The 15,462-nt window shown below is 41.9% G+C and overlaps 1 protein-coding gene across 1 annotated transcript in view; it reads left to right on the top strand.

Moving 5' to 3' along the window:
• LOC101880204 (TBC1 domain family member 8) overlaps window positions 1-15,462 on the top strand; it is a gene marked incomplete at its 5' end in the record, with an annotated part of 34,940 nt that overhangs the window by 12,424 nt on the left and 7,054 nt on the right. The window contains 12 exon segments of the mRNA XM_034073920.1: window positions 4,734-4,941; window positions 6,490-6,684; window positions 6,882-6,885; window positions 7,979-8,157; window positions 8,549-8,699; window positions 9,544-9,758; window positions 10,600-10,644; window positions 10,646-10,718; window positions 14,914-14,969; window positions 14,971-15,087; window positions 15,089-15,166; window positions 15,168-15,202. Of these exon segments, the coding sequence (XP_033929811.1) occupies window positions 4,734-4,941; window positions 6,490-6,684; window positions 6,882-6,885; window positions 7,979-8,157; window positions 8,549-8,699; window positions 9,544-9,758; window positions 10,600-10,644; window positions 10,646-10,718; window positions 14,914-14,969; window positions 14,971-15,087; window positions 15,089-15,166; window positions 15,168-15,202 (1,356 nt within the window).

Genomic DNA, 15,462 nt, shown 5'->3' with positions numbered 1-15,462 from the left:
TTGGTTTCTTTTCTTCATGTCTAACTGAATTGCCAAAGAGGATGGTTTTGTTCCATATGAAGACAAAGAAGGGTTTTAACATTGATCTAAGCTGAAAAGAAACTGAAGTATCTTGAGTCATACATGTCACTTCAGTCACTTTAATTCCTTCAGAGAAGGAATCCGAGAATGCTGTAAACCTTGAGCAACAAGGAGGATGTAACTAGAAAGAACTTGCTTTCATTCCATCTGCCCAACAAAATCATTGGAAAAGACCTTTAAGGTTGGAAACGACCTTTAAGGTCATGGAGTCCAACTGTTAACCCAGCACTGCCAAGTCCATCAATAAACCATGTCCCTAAGCAACACATCTAAATGTCTTTTAAAAACCTCCAGGGCAGGGTTTGGATTGTATCTCTCGTGACAGATGATTGCCTAACCTGTTTTTAAGGATTTCCAGTAATGGAAATATCAGGATCCATGCCAATACTTCACTTCAGTTGACACTGAAAAGTCTTTCTGAAGTCTAACTTGAATCTTTTGTGCTTCTTTTTGAGTCTGATAACTTCTTGTCCTATCCAGTACTATTAAAGAGTTCAGCTTCTTTAGAACAACCATTTGTATACTTGGAGGTTGGTATGCATCTCCTTTATCTTTTCTTGTTTAAACTGCACTGCCCTAGTTAAGCCAGGTTTTTCTTTATCAGTTCTGATTTTAGCTCTTCTGCTTGCTCTTCTCTGGACATTCAGCACTTATTCATCGGGTGGTGGGATACAGGAATGTTCCAGATGCGTTTCCAGTGCTGACCCAGGCAGGAGCAGCATGACCATCTTTGGAGCAACACTGGATGCTTTTTAAGGTTTGGCTGGATATCTAGTCTAAGTCATGCTTTGCCAAGAAAGATTGAACCAGATGATCCTTGATGTCCCTTCCAACCTGGTATTCTATGATTCTATGATCTCCAGGACTGCTGTTCTGCATCTTGGTGGCCATGCATTTTTACAGCCCAGTGCAGTGTTCCTCTCCTCCTATGAGCAGAAGGCTGTTGGCTCATGTTTGACTTGCGATCCTGTGTGTAACCTCTAGGTTTTTTCTTTTTGCTGAATGGCTGCTGGTGGAGATAATATCTGTGCTGCATTTATGCAGCTTATGGTGTACAGATGAAAACATATGTAATGCTTTGTTTGCACACCATCGCTAAAGTTTATGAATATAAATCTGAATCTGACCCTGTTCTTCTGCTCATTAGCCTCTACAAGTCTCATGATGTGTGCAAGTTTAATAACAACAATCTCTTGATCCATTGTGCAGATTGCTGATGAAGATGTTGAACAGAAGCTAGACTCCCTAAGGAAGTCCTCTTGATACAGCCTTCCAATTTAGTGAGCAGCTTTTGAGGGCTGCTTTTTGGGGTACTCTTTTTCAACTGTCTTGGTACAACAGTTTTCACTTTAATCTAGTTTTACTAGTTACATTAGGAAATAAGAAAGACTTTTGAAAATTTTGGCTAAAACATCCATTGCATCTCCTCCATCTAGAAGTCAAGCATTCCTGTGACATAAGGGAATGATATTCAGTTTACATGTCTCTTGACAAGGCCGTGTTGGCTCTTCCCAGCTAACTTCTGGCTTGCTTACAAGGAGCCTTTCTTGCCACACGAATTTGGCAGCTCTGCCAATAAACAAGACATATATAATTGGATGTGTTATTTCCAAAATCTGTAACTTTCTGAGTTTGGATAGCAAGAAGACTCTAGTAATTGGTTTCTAAAAGCAAGAGGTCAGCCATTCTGGTAAGATTTTAGATAGGCAGCAAGTGACTCAGCAGAGCTAAAATCTTGCCAGCTTGACTTCTGTTAGACCTAAAGCAGAGAAAAACGTTTGACAATGAGGACATCATTTTAAGTGTGCTGATACTTTCAGGCATTTTGTTAGCCTTGTGTGTTATTTCCTTTAATTTAAAACTCTTGGAAGGCAATGTGGGGGTCACGCACAGGGAGTTATCACAGTTCAGACTTGCCATTCACTTTGAAGTGCTCAAGTTGGAGGCAGTCCAGGATCCTGTAACATGCAAGTCAGGAGCTGTGCTTGAAAAGAATTGCTGAGTTTTCTGAAAAGCAGGGAACAAGGCAATTACATCTTCTTGCTTCTCATGGTGCATGTGTTACTTAAAAACCAAACCAACATGGAAATGGATATGTTAGGAGAGCAAATTTCAAAGAGATTGAGCACAGGTAGGAAGGTTGCATTTCTGTTTGGTGCTGGAGGCATTGTGAAACTCAAAATGAAAGCTGTGGGACTTGGTGATGTGGGCCAGTCACTGCATCTTTGCTGTATCATGTTTAAACAATTGCCTGTCTTGTTTTAGGAGCTAATTTCATTTGTGGGTTTTTTGAGTTATAGGTTGTTGTTTGTTTTTTTGTTTTACCAAGCTCTAGTTTTATTTGACTGTATTTAGGAAGGGAAGCAATTGCTTTAAGCCCTAGAATTCACCAGCCTAACAGGAAGTGTTTTCATGGTGTGCCACTTTCCAGTAAAATATCTTGTTTGAGCCCACAGTGGAAGATGCTGACAGCATTCCATCCCCATGCTACCATATTTTCTTTCTGGGATCTCTTGCACCAGCTGGCCCCTGTTTCAGCACTTGTTTTTGTGCAGCCCTGGCTGTGGTGTGCTCTCTGCGTTGGCCCTATATGAACCTGTGTCATGAATCAGCAGGGGACAGGCAGTTCCAGGGGTGTTAGGACTGGCAGCCTTCCCCCAGTACAAGGCATGGAGGTTCAGTGCAGTGCGTGGTGAATTTACTTAGTTTCATATATGGGAAATGTTATTCTTCAGCTTAAAAACCTGTGGCTTCTTGTCTGAAAGGCCCTGCACCTGGAGCCTGCAGCCCCAGGAGATGCAGCAAGATCCTGAACACGCAGAAACTGCAGATTTTGGAGCATTAGAAACAGTCACCTCCTAAATAACAGACAGTCACTGCCTCCACAGAGGTCCCACTCTTCCATATAATGCCTCTTTTCACATAAAGGTATAGAAGTTTTTGCAACCAAAAGGTGCAGGGAGGGTCTTACCTTAGCACAATAGCAGCAGAACACAGCTCTACCCGGACCTAACTGCAGATGCTATCAGCAGTGTTCATCTGTGCTGTGCTGAAATGGAAAATATTTTAGTGGTGAGTTAACTAGGAGGCATATCCTGATCCAGCTTTGTCACAATAGCAGATCGCTGCGGGCACTTATCAGAGTTGCTCTCGTTGTGGAATTTTAACTCGGGAGCAACCTTTTTGTCTTCCTTCACAAAGAGGGTTTTTCTTTGTTCTGTGTGAAAAACAGGAGACTGTTTGTCTGTTTTGCTTGGATAATGTTTTTAAGGAAGATAATGCTTGAGAAGGAAACAGCAGCCAAACGCTGGTTGAGTGCGTTCTGTCTTTTCTGTTGGTCTCAGATACAGATCCTCCCTTCTTCACAGGTCTCGGTTTGTTCTGGAATGTCTTCCTTCCTGCTTCACATGGCTTTACATTTCTCTATGGATTAAACTGAAATAAGAAAAACCCCAAACCAAACAATTCATTTACTTACTGAAGCAGAGGCTTCATCTCTCTCACCTTACTTTTAAACAGCAGGGCTGGGATAAGGGGGAAGCATCAGCAGAAGAGGAGGGTTTGGGAAGGAGCGGAGAGGGGATTTACAACATCAAGGTACCACTCCCTGTTGTACTTCAGCCCACGCTTAAAATTCTTTCAATGGAACAAAGTCAAGCTTTTTGTTTTTTGCTTTTTTGTTTAATTCCCCCAAGGTGAATCATGTTTGGAAAAATTTACTTGCAGTAAAGAAAATGATAGAATTTAAGCCCTAATGATTCTGTAGCTGCTGTTTGTGAGCTAATAGCTGTGGTCTGTTTATAATGTAATTGCACAGATCTTTAAATTACTGCAGACTTCTCCATTAAGAAAGGAAGAGAAAAAAAAATCCCCAAAGCCAAGTCTGTAGAAGCATAGCTCAGTAATGAAAGGCTAATTTATTTAAACTTTTTCTCTCCATGTAAATGTGGATGGGTGACTGGAAGGAAGCCAAGTCCAAATGGAGAGTAACTGGTGCTGTTATTCCCAGCTGAGTCTTTTAAGTGACCTGAAAACGTTCTGCATTTTGCAGCTGTTCTGAGGGCTCTAAGAGGGTGATACCTCTGCAAGTCAAGGATTTGGTGATTATAAATACCACCATCATTAACTGTTTTATTACTGATGGCATTGGAATTACTCACGGAGCAAATGCATTACTTTCAGATGCAGCTGCAAATCCCTGGGGTGCTGTTAGTAATGCTCTTGGGAAGGGAAACAAGGAACATAAAACTCATCTCTGTTGCTCAATGTACATTCATCAGACGAGAAATTTTGTTATCTCCTGGGCATTGAAATCTGTAATTCTGAGTCTGGAAATTCATACAGCAGCCATAGAAAATGCACAGTTAAGTAATAATTAAAAGACTCCAACAAACTAGCTAATTTAAATCAGTGTCCTTTCCTTTCCTAGTCACCACAGTAGTTGCTTTTGACCTTAATGTTAAACAAGCAAGTATTGATAACGATTCTTTTTTGCTTTTATCATCCTGTTCACATAGGCAATGAAGGTTGATGCGATGGTGCTTTTATTCTGTGTCCCTCGCTCTTGTTGAGGCTAACAAGAAAAGCAAAGCTTGAGCTGGATGTCCTGGCTTTTTGGGTCTTGTGATTCCCTCTCACTGTTTTCTCTTAAGGGATCTTGAAGCCAGAGCCCAGAATGAATTCTTTCGGGCCTTCTTCAGATTACCCAGGAAGGAGAAGCTGCATGAAGTTGTAGACTGTTCTCTCTGGACGCCGTTTAGTCGCTGTCACACAGCAGGAAGGATGTATACTTCAGACAGTTATATCTGTTTTGCCAGCAAAGAAAATGGCTGCTGCAATGTTATCATCCCACTTAGAGAGGTAGAGTTGTTTCATTTCAGATCTTTATCTGCCTTTTTCTGCTGCAAGCATCCACTGTCACCTGACTTACCTGCACACTATTGATTGATGGAAAAGAGTAGGATGCTTGTGTGTATCATGTCTATGGGGTTGTTGTACAGCTTGTTCTGGGATTCATTTGGCCATGAGTTCCTAAATATATGGGTGGTTCAACATGATCTACAAAGCGAAGTACAGACAGTTAATGCAGCAAGACAGCACTGCAAAAGCATAGTGTGCTCAGTCCAAGACTTGGACCCTCCCAGCTCCACAAACACATCCAGCTTAATGTGATGGAGACTTCAGCTTGGGCCCATCCTGGCGTTATAAAAGCATCCTTGTCTGAGATCAACACTTTGAAGTGTTGAAGCTCTCCCTTCATAGGCACACTCTAGGAAACCTGTGGATACTTTGCAGACTGTAGGGCAGAGAGAAAAAGGAGATGTTCTGAATGCAATGAACCGCTGCCAAATTTACATGAAATCAGAGACTTATTTAAATGGGAGGGAGAGCACATGGAAAGGTGGTGGGAGTAGAAGAGGAGAAGGAAGCTGTCAGCAAACCACCTGCCTGATCTACTATGGATACAAGGCTGTTATGAATTCTTAATTAAAGCTTTCGTTTCATCCTCAACTAATACCAGAGTAACATCCAAATGATATTCTAACTGTAGCAACTTACCTTCCGCTGTTACAGAAACAGAAAACAGTAAGAGAACAGTGTTACACACTTAATCAGAAACAACAAAACAACTGTTTTCCCCCATCGTCAAAAGTGTGAGATTTCCTCCTCCATCCCTCAGCATGTGAGCAAGTTGATGCTTTCTCAGATCTTGTTTTAATCATACTCCCCTTTTCTTATCTTTCCCCTCAGCCCATTCTGCAGGAGTGGGTCACAAAATCATTAAAAAAAATTAAAATAAAAAAAAAAAGCAGGAATACTCTTTTGGTGTCTGCATTGAGCTTCTAAAGAGACCACGAGCTTCAGGTGGTAGGATGTGTCTGATCAAGGAAACCTGGAGGCCTTACTAACAGTCTTTCAATACCTAAAACGGGCCTACAAGAAATCTGGAGAGGGACATTTTCTAAAGGCATTGTAGTGACAGGACAAGGGGGAATGGCTTTTAAACTGACAGAGGGTAGAGTTAGATTGGACATTAGGATTAGAGTTAGATTAGACATTAGGATTTAGACATTAGACATTAGGAAATTCTTTACTATGAGGGTGATGACACACTGGAACAGATTGCCCAGAGAAGCTGTGGCTGCCCCATCCCTGGCAGTGTTCAAGGCCAGGTTGAACAGGGCTTTGAGCAATCTGGTCTATTGGAAGGTGTCCCTGCTCATGGCAGGGGGTTGGAACCAGATGATCTTTAAGATCCCCTTCCAACCTTAACCATTGTATGATTCTAATAACGATGTTTAAAACGTGCGTGCGTATGTGTTTGTACATTTTAATACATGTAGAATATTTGAAGATGTGTAAGTGGAAGTGGTACATAACATGTTTTCTGCAATGTTTCTGGAAAAGGTAATCAGTATAGAGAAGATGGAGGACACAAGCCTTCTCCCTAATCCCATCATTGTTAGCATAAGGAGCAAGACGGCCTTTCAGTTCATTGAACTGAAGGACCGGGATACTTTGGTGGAGAATCTGCTCCAGAGGCTAAAAGAAGTGAACTCCAGCAACCCAGTACACTGTAACAACTTGCACAACAAGAACCAGGTACCGAACTTCTGAATTTTTTTTAGGGATATGAATTCAATCTGTTTATCCATTGGTCTCTTGTCCTGTCTGGGGGTTGATCTTGAGCCAGTACTTGTGTGATGCCTTCTTTAAAGACCTGCCTGATGGGATGGAATGCACCCAGAGCATGGGTTGTGATTGGCATGTTGAGGGAAGCAATGAATATAGCATTGCAGAATGGTTTGGGTTGGAAGGGACCTTTACAGGTTATCTAGTCCACCACCCTGCAGTGAGCAGGGATATGGTAGGGAGCAGGGTGATGGACACCTCAACAGTCTGGAGGAATAGGTTGACAGAGACCTTGTGAAGTTCAACAAAAGCAAATGTGATGCCTGGCAGACTAACCCCATACAAAAGGAGGGGCTGAAGGATAGAGAAGAGCCATGTGGGAAAAGATTGGAGGGTCCTGGTGGACAACAGGAGGCTGAGCTTTTATAAGTGAGCAGTGTGCTCATATCATAGAGGGCCAAGAGCATTTGGGGTTGAACTAGCAGGACTGTAAGCAGCAGGTCAAGGGATATTACTGTTCCCTTCCATTCAGCACTTCTGAGGCTGATCAGAAGTACTGAGTTCAGTTTTGACTCTGCCTCTCCACACAAGAAAAGCATTGACAAATTGGATCAAGTCTAGTGGAGGGCTAAAAGATGGTCAGGGCTGGAGCACGTGTTTTCTGAGGAGAGGTTGATGGAGCAGGTCTTGTTCAGTCTGTCTTCTACTAGCTAATGGGGAGTTACAGAGAAGATGGAGCCAGAGACTTCTTGGAGGTGCCAGCTGAAAGATGGGCAGCAGCAGTCCCAAATGTAGCAAGGGGAAGTCCAAATAGATGAAAAGAGAAAGCTTTCACCTCAAGAGTGGGCAGAGCTGGACCAGGCTGCCCAGAGGAACTGTGGATGCACCTTCCTTGGAGCTACTCAACATGAGTGGACACAGCTCCTAGCAACCTGGTCTGAGGGATCCTGCTTTGAGCAAGGGGATTGAAAAAGATGGTGTCCCCTGATCTAATAGTTCTATGATTCTGTTTTCTAGTTCTTAGCTGAAGTAGATTGTTTGGTAGCTTATCATCAAGGACTCTTAGACTAATAACTTCTTTTTTTAAGGAACAGCCTTTTTCCTGCCATACAAATGAATGAGGATTTGTATAAGGTCTTGAGTAAAGTGAGAAGGTTTTATGTAAAAGGCAAAAACTAACCCAGCTGTGTCTTAAAGATAGCTGGGGACATAGTTCTTAGCCTCTTCTCAGTCATTACTGCTTTGATTTTGCATTGCAGAACAGTTCTGCCTTTTGGGTCCACATGCATGCTTGGGGACAGTGAACCTGTGTGTCTGGGAACAGAGGCTTCACAAAGCAAGGAGAGAAGTGAATGTGGAAAGGACAGCAGTTATTTGCTCAATGCAGAAGCACTAAGATCAGACTTCCATCAGTCAGGAATAGTGGGCCTGGATTTTGGAAAGGTATGTAACATTTTGGGGAAGTGGTAGCAGTTGGTGGTCTGGGTTTTTTTGTTTGTTTATTTAAATCTGGGGTGACATTCAAACAGATAATCATGTTCAGTAAAATGAACTCTGTATTGGCTGGAGAAATTGGTTATGGGATAACAGCTTTTCCATTTTGCTTGGAGTTTTTTCCTCTTCATTTTCTTTCTCATGAATATTTATATTTTTTTCTCCCTGTGTGGTGAATTGAATATGCGAAATGGGGAAAGTTGTAGTCCTTAGAGTAGACTTCCCATTTCCATTGGTATTGGAAATACCTCGTGGAATTTCTAATATGCAAAATATTTCTGTTTACCAGTTCTCACATGCACGTGATTTGTTCTTTTAAAACACATCTTCTTGTTCCCAGTCTAGGGAGCAAATCAAGGAGAACCTGTGGGATGACCATTTTGTAGAATATGGCAGAACCGTGTGCATGTTCCGCACAGAGAAGATCAGAAAACTTGTTGCCATGGGGATCCCTGAATCCTTAAGAGGCAAACTCTGGCTGCTCTTCTCAGGTGGGCAAGCTCAGAAATGTTGGCTGTAGCCATCATCTGATTCTGAACATGGCAAAACCTTTCGGCAGGAAATCTCCCAAGGGCAATTAAATGTTGTTTTCATGGAGCTTATGATACTGCTTACAGGAGTGAGATGACCTGAACTGAACTAATAAATGCAAGGAAGTAGCTGGATAGATTTGTAAAATCTCTGTCTCAAGATGACATGACATAATGTGCAGGAGAATTGAAATAACGTCATCTTCATCTGTGTCATTTAACATCATGTTTGTATAAGATAATGTTCATCTTCAAGCAACAATTAGATTGTAGCATAAATATTGATTTAGCCCTAGGCAAATCAAATTATTGCAAAATAAGGGCATCAGCAGTCCTGCTGCTGCTTCTTATTGAATGTTGGCAGGGAGAATAGAGATGGAAAAAATAACTCATTTCATACACAGATCTGTCAGAACCAGAATCCTACAATACGATCGCAAGTTTAGTCCTTAATCCAGTATATGACATGTTCAAACACTTGTAAAAAGTGGTGGTTTTCCTCCAGAGGGTGTGAGCAGTGCTGAGTACATTTCTAACTGTAATCCTCTGCTGGGGAAGTTTCCTGCTCAGTGTCAGTATTAAGGTGTTTTGAATGATGTTGGGTCATGCAAGCTTTGCTAATATTTATTTTGTCTTCTGCTGGGACTTAATTTCTTTCACTGGTCTGGAAATTTCACTAGGTTCACAAACCCTGGGGAAGATCATTTGCTTACATCCTTTTGCGCAGTAATTCCCACAGCACCAAGTTTAGCATCATCCTAATTTACTTTGTGTTTTCCTCTTTCTCTCTTCCTGCTGCCTTCAGATGCTGTGACGGATCTCGCCTCACATCCTGGTTACTATGTACATTTGGTGGAGGCATCCATGGGCAAATGCTGTATGGCGACGGAGGAGATCGAGCGTGACCTCCACCGCTCACTGCCTGAGCACCCTGCCTTCCAGAGCGAGACGGGAATAGCTGCCCTAAGGAGGGTGCTCACGGCGTACGCGCACAGGAACCCCAAAATTGGATACTGCCAGGTGAAAAACCCCCAGTGGGATAATACTCATTGCCTCTTTAGCTCTTTCCTCTCTCTCCCAGTTTTATTGTACTCTTGGGAGTATTTTTAATGTTGGTTTTGATAAATAATGTCCTTCTAGTTAGGAAAAAACCATAATTTTAGCTACTAAATATAACTTACTCTGGAAAACAAGTGCTTAACTGAGGGCTTTGGCTTAAGTATTCCCTCAGCAGTTTGCAAACTGCATTTAGAGTTAAAGAAGGGGAAAAAAAGTTGTTTCTGATGCTTCTCTGTGTTCAGAAGTGTTTTTCTTGCACAAGACTTAGAGACAGTGCAAAGTAGATGAGATTCACATAGAGCACTGGGGCAGAGGTTTAATGAACTGAAGTTCTACCCCTTTCTTCCCAAACTGATGACAAATTACTAAAGTACTTTGCCCAGCCAGCTAGCTAAAATAATAACTTTACATCTGTGCAGCTCCCCGAATTCTGATTGACATCAGGACTGGTCATGCAGGAAGGATGGGAAAGCAGCCCCAAAACATACTACACTATCAGTTGCCTGCTTTTATCTGGGCAAATCCAATACTGTGTTTTTTTCCACTATTTCCTATTGCTCTTAAGAACAGCAGTAAACAGAAGCTTGAAAAACTTGTTATGCCTGTAGGTTGCAACTATGTGTTCGCTGTCTGTTACCCTTCTCTTGCTGTTTTGCTGTTTAGGGTTTCTTTGCTGGTTCTTTATTTCAATTTACATCATGTTAGGCTACTTTTCTCTCTTTAAAATTAGCCACAATGTAGCTTTTGTCAGTAGGATTTTGCTGTCACTAACAAATCCCATTTTCTTCTTTGCCCTTGTAAGTCTATGAACATTTTGACCTCCGTGTTGCTGTTGTATGCCAAAGAGGGAAGAAGCCTTTTGGCTGCTGGTTGCTGTGTGTGAGCGAATGCTGCCGGATTACTTCAATCACCGAGTGATAGGTGAGCTCGTGCCTCTTGCTAACTGGGAAGGGGCAGATGAATGGCACTGGGGTGAGTGAAATGCTCAGGGTCTTCTGAGATCCAGAACCCATAGGTGAGGTGGTCCATTGACTTGTGCAGTGGGCCAGCAGTGGTGACTGCTCAGGTTCCAGCTAGGGTTGGTTTTGGTTTGAAGGGTTTGAACTGCAAGAACTATTAAATATATGTTCAGTTTTACAGTTTGTTTTTAACCTGTTGGTCAGAAGGCAGTGACGCTTTTGCCTGTAGGTAAAAATAGAGAGCCTGCATATCTTGGTTGGGGTTTGTGTGTGTATGTGTATGTGTTCAGTACTGGAGACTCAAGCTGTTTAAGATGAACCTAGGAAGATCTGCTAGGGTAGCTATTTCTGATCTGACTTGTCTGAGTTGCCTGGCTGCTGGAGCAATACAGGCTTGCATCTGAACTGGCCCTTTGTAATGAGGGTTGATACAAAACCCTCTGAATGTTAGATGCTGCATTAAGAACTAAGCTCAGTCCTCTGCAGTGTGTGCCTTCTACTGCATGTGCTATGCTCCTGTTACTTTCAGTGCAACTATTTTTAAGACTTGTGCAAAGTCTGGCTGCCTAATGCACAGAAAGAGAAGGGCTGAGCAGCTTGAGGCAGTAATTGCAGGTATGCATACAAGAAAGAGTTTTTGTTCTTTGTAGTTGCTTTACTTCCTTTTCTTACACAAACGTTGATAGCTTATTCCCTTTTTAATATCAACCTTTAGCTACTCTTAACTCTTTAGCTACTCTTTAGTGTCTGCTGTTATACCACCGCTGTAGCAAAAGGAGGGATCAGTGTAAGTTAGGAGGTGGGGACAGGAGGAAATCCCTGGCAGTAGTGGTTCTGCGAGCTATAAATGGTGTGGGCACTCTGTGCTGCTTGGGGAGAGGGAGAACACATTTGAGTTATCAAATTCTTTTGCTTGGAGCATAGGATCATTACGCCTCCTTCCTGACACTGTGCTGCTGCGATTATTGTCTTGTACTGACCTGGCAGATAAGGAAAGTTAAAGCAGAGTTATTCCAAAGTTAGCTGGATGTGTAAGGGTGTTTTGTGGTGCTTTGAATGCCAGTGATATTTTCCAGTTATGGATTGGGCACTGTAACTATCCTGCTTGTCAGCATTTTGGTTCTTGTTTCCAAATGTGACTTTAAAAAGCTATCTTGATGACTTACTTCCATGTTTGTCTATCTTCTTCCTTGATTAAAACAGAAACAGAGCTTTATCTGTCCTTGTGCATTTCTAGATATCATCAGCCTGTCTTGAGTTACTGATAACTTTGGTACTTGCTGGGTTATTGCCCTTAAGTAACATTCTCCACACCCAAACTGAGTTTATGGCCACTTGGCCAGCCAAATTGCTGCCCTGAGTTGTGCTTAATTTTGGTTTTCTATCTTGCCTGTTACTTGCCATGGCTACAGCCTGCATTGTTTGAGTGCTGATAGTCTTTTGTCATCCTGTCTTTCTGTTTCCCTTGTCCTCCTGTAGCCAAAGGAAAAAAGTACTGTGACTCTAGAAGAAGAGGTACTGCTGTGGCTCACCACAGTGTGAAGAGCCAGGGACTTCAGCTCAGAAGTTCCCCTGCTCCCCCATTCGAATGGCAGCAGGGTAGTTTGCAGCATGGTTGCTCACTAAGCAGTTATTTGTGCAGCTTTGATGTACTTTAGTGTGCCAAAATCCGTGCTACAGGTCTTCTTCACCCTGCCTCTCCTCTGGTTCCTGTTGCTTGAGTTAGTGTTCTTGGCTTTGCATTTCTGTTGACCTTGTCTAAATTTGTATTGTTTCTTACTGCATAATACTTCCAAGACCTAACTTTCCCTCTTTGCACTGCCAACACTGTGTCCAAATTTTGGTCTCTGTACATTTGGTGATCTCTGACCTTGCTACCTGTCACTGTGCTTTTCCTCTTCAGTGTCAGCCAGTAATGTGTACAGTCAAAACAGCTTACTGAATAATGACCTTGGTTATAACAGGCCTTCTTAGCTCCATCTTCTCTTGGGCCTTTTCTTTATGATATTCAAAATATTCTATTTATTTTATTTTTAATGGGTTTTTGCTTTCAAATTGTAGGCACTTCAGTCCTACTCAGTCTTTATTACATGACCATCTCCTTCCTTCTGTCTTGCCAGCTATGACCAATCTGTCTTTTCACAAGTCTTTTCATCATTTCCCTGCTGTAAAGGGGGAAAGCCTGCAGGCAGGGATGGCACACATTATCTCCTTATTCAGGAATTCCTCTGTCCTCCTTTTTTTTGCAATGCCTAGAGGAATTATAAATAGATAAAGATAGGAACAAGTTATACTTGGGTCAAAAGTGGTGGCAAAGGTCATACGTATTCTATTCTCATGTTACCATGACTTTTCCATTTTCTCCATGAACCAGCAGTCAGTCTTACTCTGTCTGTTAGTCTGTCTTCATCTTGATATAATAATTCTCGAAGCACTGAAAATCTAATTTCATTTCTATGATTTACCTTTTCAGTCTTGGAGATGTCATTTAGTTTGCATCTTGGGTCGTTATTTTTTAAATGGATACCCTGGTATTTTTCTACCTCATCATGGTTCCATGCTATAATATGTTAGAGATTCAGTTGCTCAGATTTTGTGGTTTCTGGGAGCCTAATGAAGAGGTGGGCATAAAAGTCACTTTGCATACTTGACTTTCATCTACAGTGTCAACACTTAATTACAATAAGATATATGAAAGATCTGGGCAGCGTCGCACATTCCTTTTAAACCTCTGATTTTGCCAGTGCTGCCTTAGTCTTTTATATGTGTGTGCCTATCGGTCTCTGGCTTCCTCCAAATACCCCTTAGCCAGCTCAGTCTTTTGTGGCAATGTTAACTATGGCTATTAAATTATTTATATTAAGCTTGTTAAAAACAACCTGAACAAAACCTGCCCTCTGTTGAGTAACCTCAGTCTGTTTTCTCCTCTGTTTCTTTACCCTTTTATTTATGACAGGAGAAGGCTCTCTCTTCAAAGCAAAGCACCATGCTTGATGTGTTTCTCAAGAGCTCTTTGCATGTCCCTGGGCACTTCATTTTCATTTGTGGTGCTGTTACGTTTGTTCAGCCACCAGCAGAAGCTCTTTGTGGCTTCATGTGAGAAGTTCTAAGACAGATGAGTGTCATAGCTGGGGGGTTTTTATGATTTGGATGGAAAGCAAAAGATGCTGTCTGTCTGCCACGAATTGTCTGGGTTACATTCTGCTTTTGGGCCACAGAAGTTTTGAGTGATTAAAGGTATATATGTCTCTGGAATTTCATAGTGATTAAAGTTGTCTCCTAGTATTAGCAGAACATGGACTATGAGAAAGAAATGAAGTAACTTGAAAGGAAAGAAAATATTTGAAAAGCTACCTGCATTTTGTGCTTGGGAATATTTTTAACTTGTGGAGTTTTTGGTTAAAGCCTGTGATGTGGCAGATCTGGTTTGTAGACACAGGCCACTTCAGTGATATGAAACTACACTGATTTCTACGATAGCTGCTGATAAAGCAGGACTGAGCTAGTAGCTAAAACAGAGACCACATCTGCTCCTTTTGAAAGATGGGTTTGAGACAGTTAAGAAAGCTTGTATTTGGGCATTGCAGAAATCCTTGTTCTTTATATATAGATATATATGAGTATATGTTTATATCTGTGCATGTATTGATGTGTAAATATTTTTCTTCCTGCTCAGTGTGTGTAGCCATATCTGGATTTCCCATCTTGTATTTTTTTTCATGTAGAACAAAAGCTTCACTGCCTGCTTGCTTGAGTATATACACTGGAGAGGAACGTCTTATTTTCCATTGCATAGATCCCAAGTTGAAAAGTAAACACTTTAAAAATTGCTTTTGCTAGCACTTTATTATTCTTGTGCTCTTTTTAGCCAAAAGCAACAGCTCTGCTGTTACTATTTCATTGCACTGTAAAGGCACTTTGGAGAATCAACACAGTCTTTTTGTAGCTGGCTGTACAGTAAGGATTATGGACATGAGGACTGGGGCTGAGGTCCCAGCAGGAGGATAGTGGGATTTTTCATTGTAGATGTGTATGTATCTTGTCAGTTTAGATTTTAAGAAGATCTTGCAGTTGATAGTTGACAACGATCATTAGCTTTAAAGAATATTTTTTTGCAGTGTCAGTCCTGGCTAATACTGTTTCTCTATGACTTGCAGGTGCTCAGGTAGACCAGTCAGTGTTCGAAGAGCTTATAAAAGAGCAACTTCCAGAGCCTGGCTGAACATATGAAGGACCTGACAGCCTTAGCTTCCATCTCTCTTTCCTGGTTCCTTACCCTTTTCCTTAGCATCATGCCCTTGGAAAGTGCTGTGAATGTTGTGGACTGCTTCTTTCTATGATGGGATCAAAGCTATTTTCCAGTTGGGCTTGGCCATACTGGAAGCCAATGCTGTGGATCTGTGTAATAGCCAAGGATGATGGGCAGGCCCTGATGATTCTGAGCAGGTATGGCTGGGCAGGACTACTCCTTCCATCATGGACCATTCTGCCCTAAAAAGGCTTTTGGGTTGCCATTGTATTATGGACCCTGTAGGCACCTGCAAGACCCACTGTGTTGCTGCTGCTTTCAGTGTCTGCCTGAAACAATGGACTTTGTACATGGATGAGTAGCTGTCCTGTGACATTTCTTGGCGGTGCTGAGACATGCATTGATTGTGTCAGTGTGCAGTATTTACTGCTGCTCTTCATGCCTTCCCCAGAGTGAC

Source organism: Melopsittacus undulatus, unplaced genomic scaffold, assembly GCF_012275295.1.
Source record: "Melopsittacus undulatus isolate bMelUnd1 unplaced genomic scaffold, bMelUnd1.mat.Z mat_scaffold_188_arrow_ctg1, whole genome shotgun sequence".
NCBI classification, from domain to species: Eukaryota; Metazoa; Chordata; class Aves; order Psittaciformes; family Psittaculidae; genus Melopsittacus; species Melopsittacus undulatus.
This window is presented reverse-complemented; position numbering and strand designations above follow the sequence as displayed.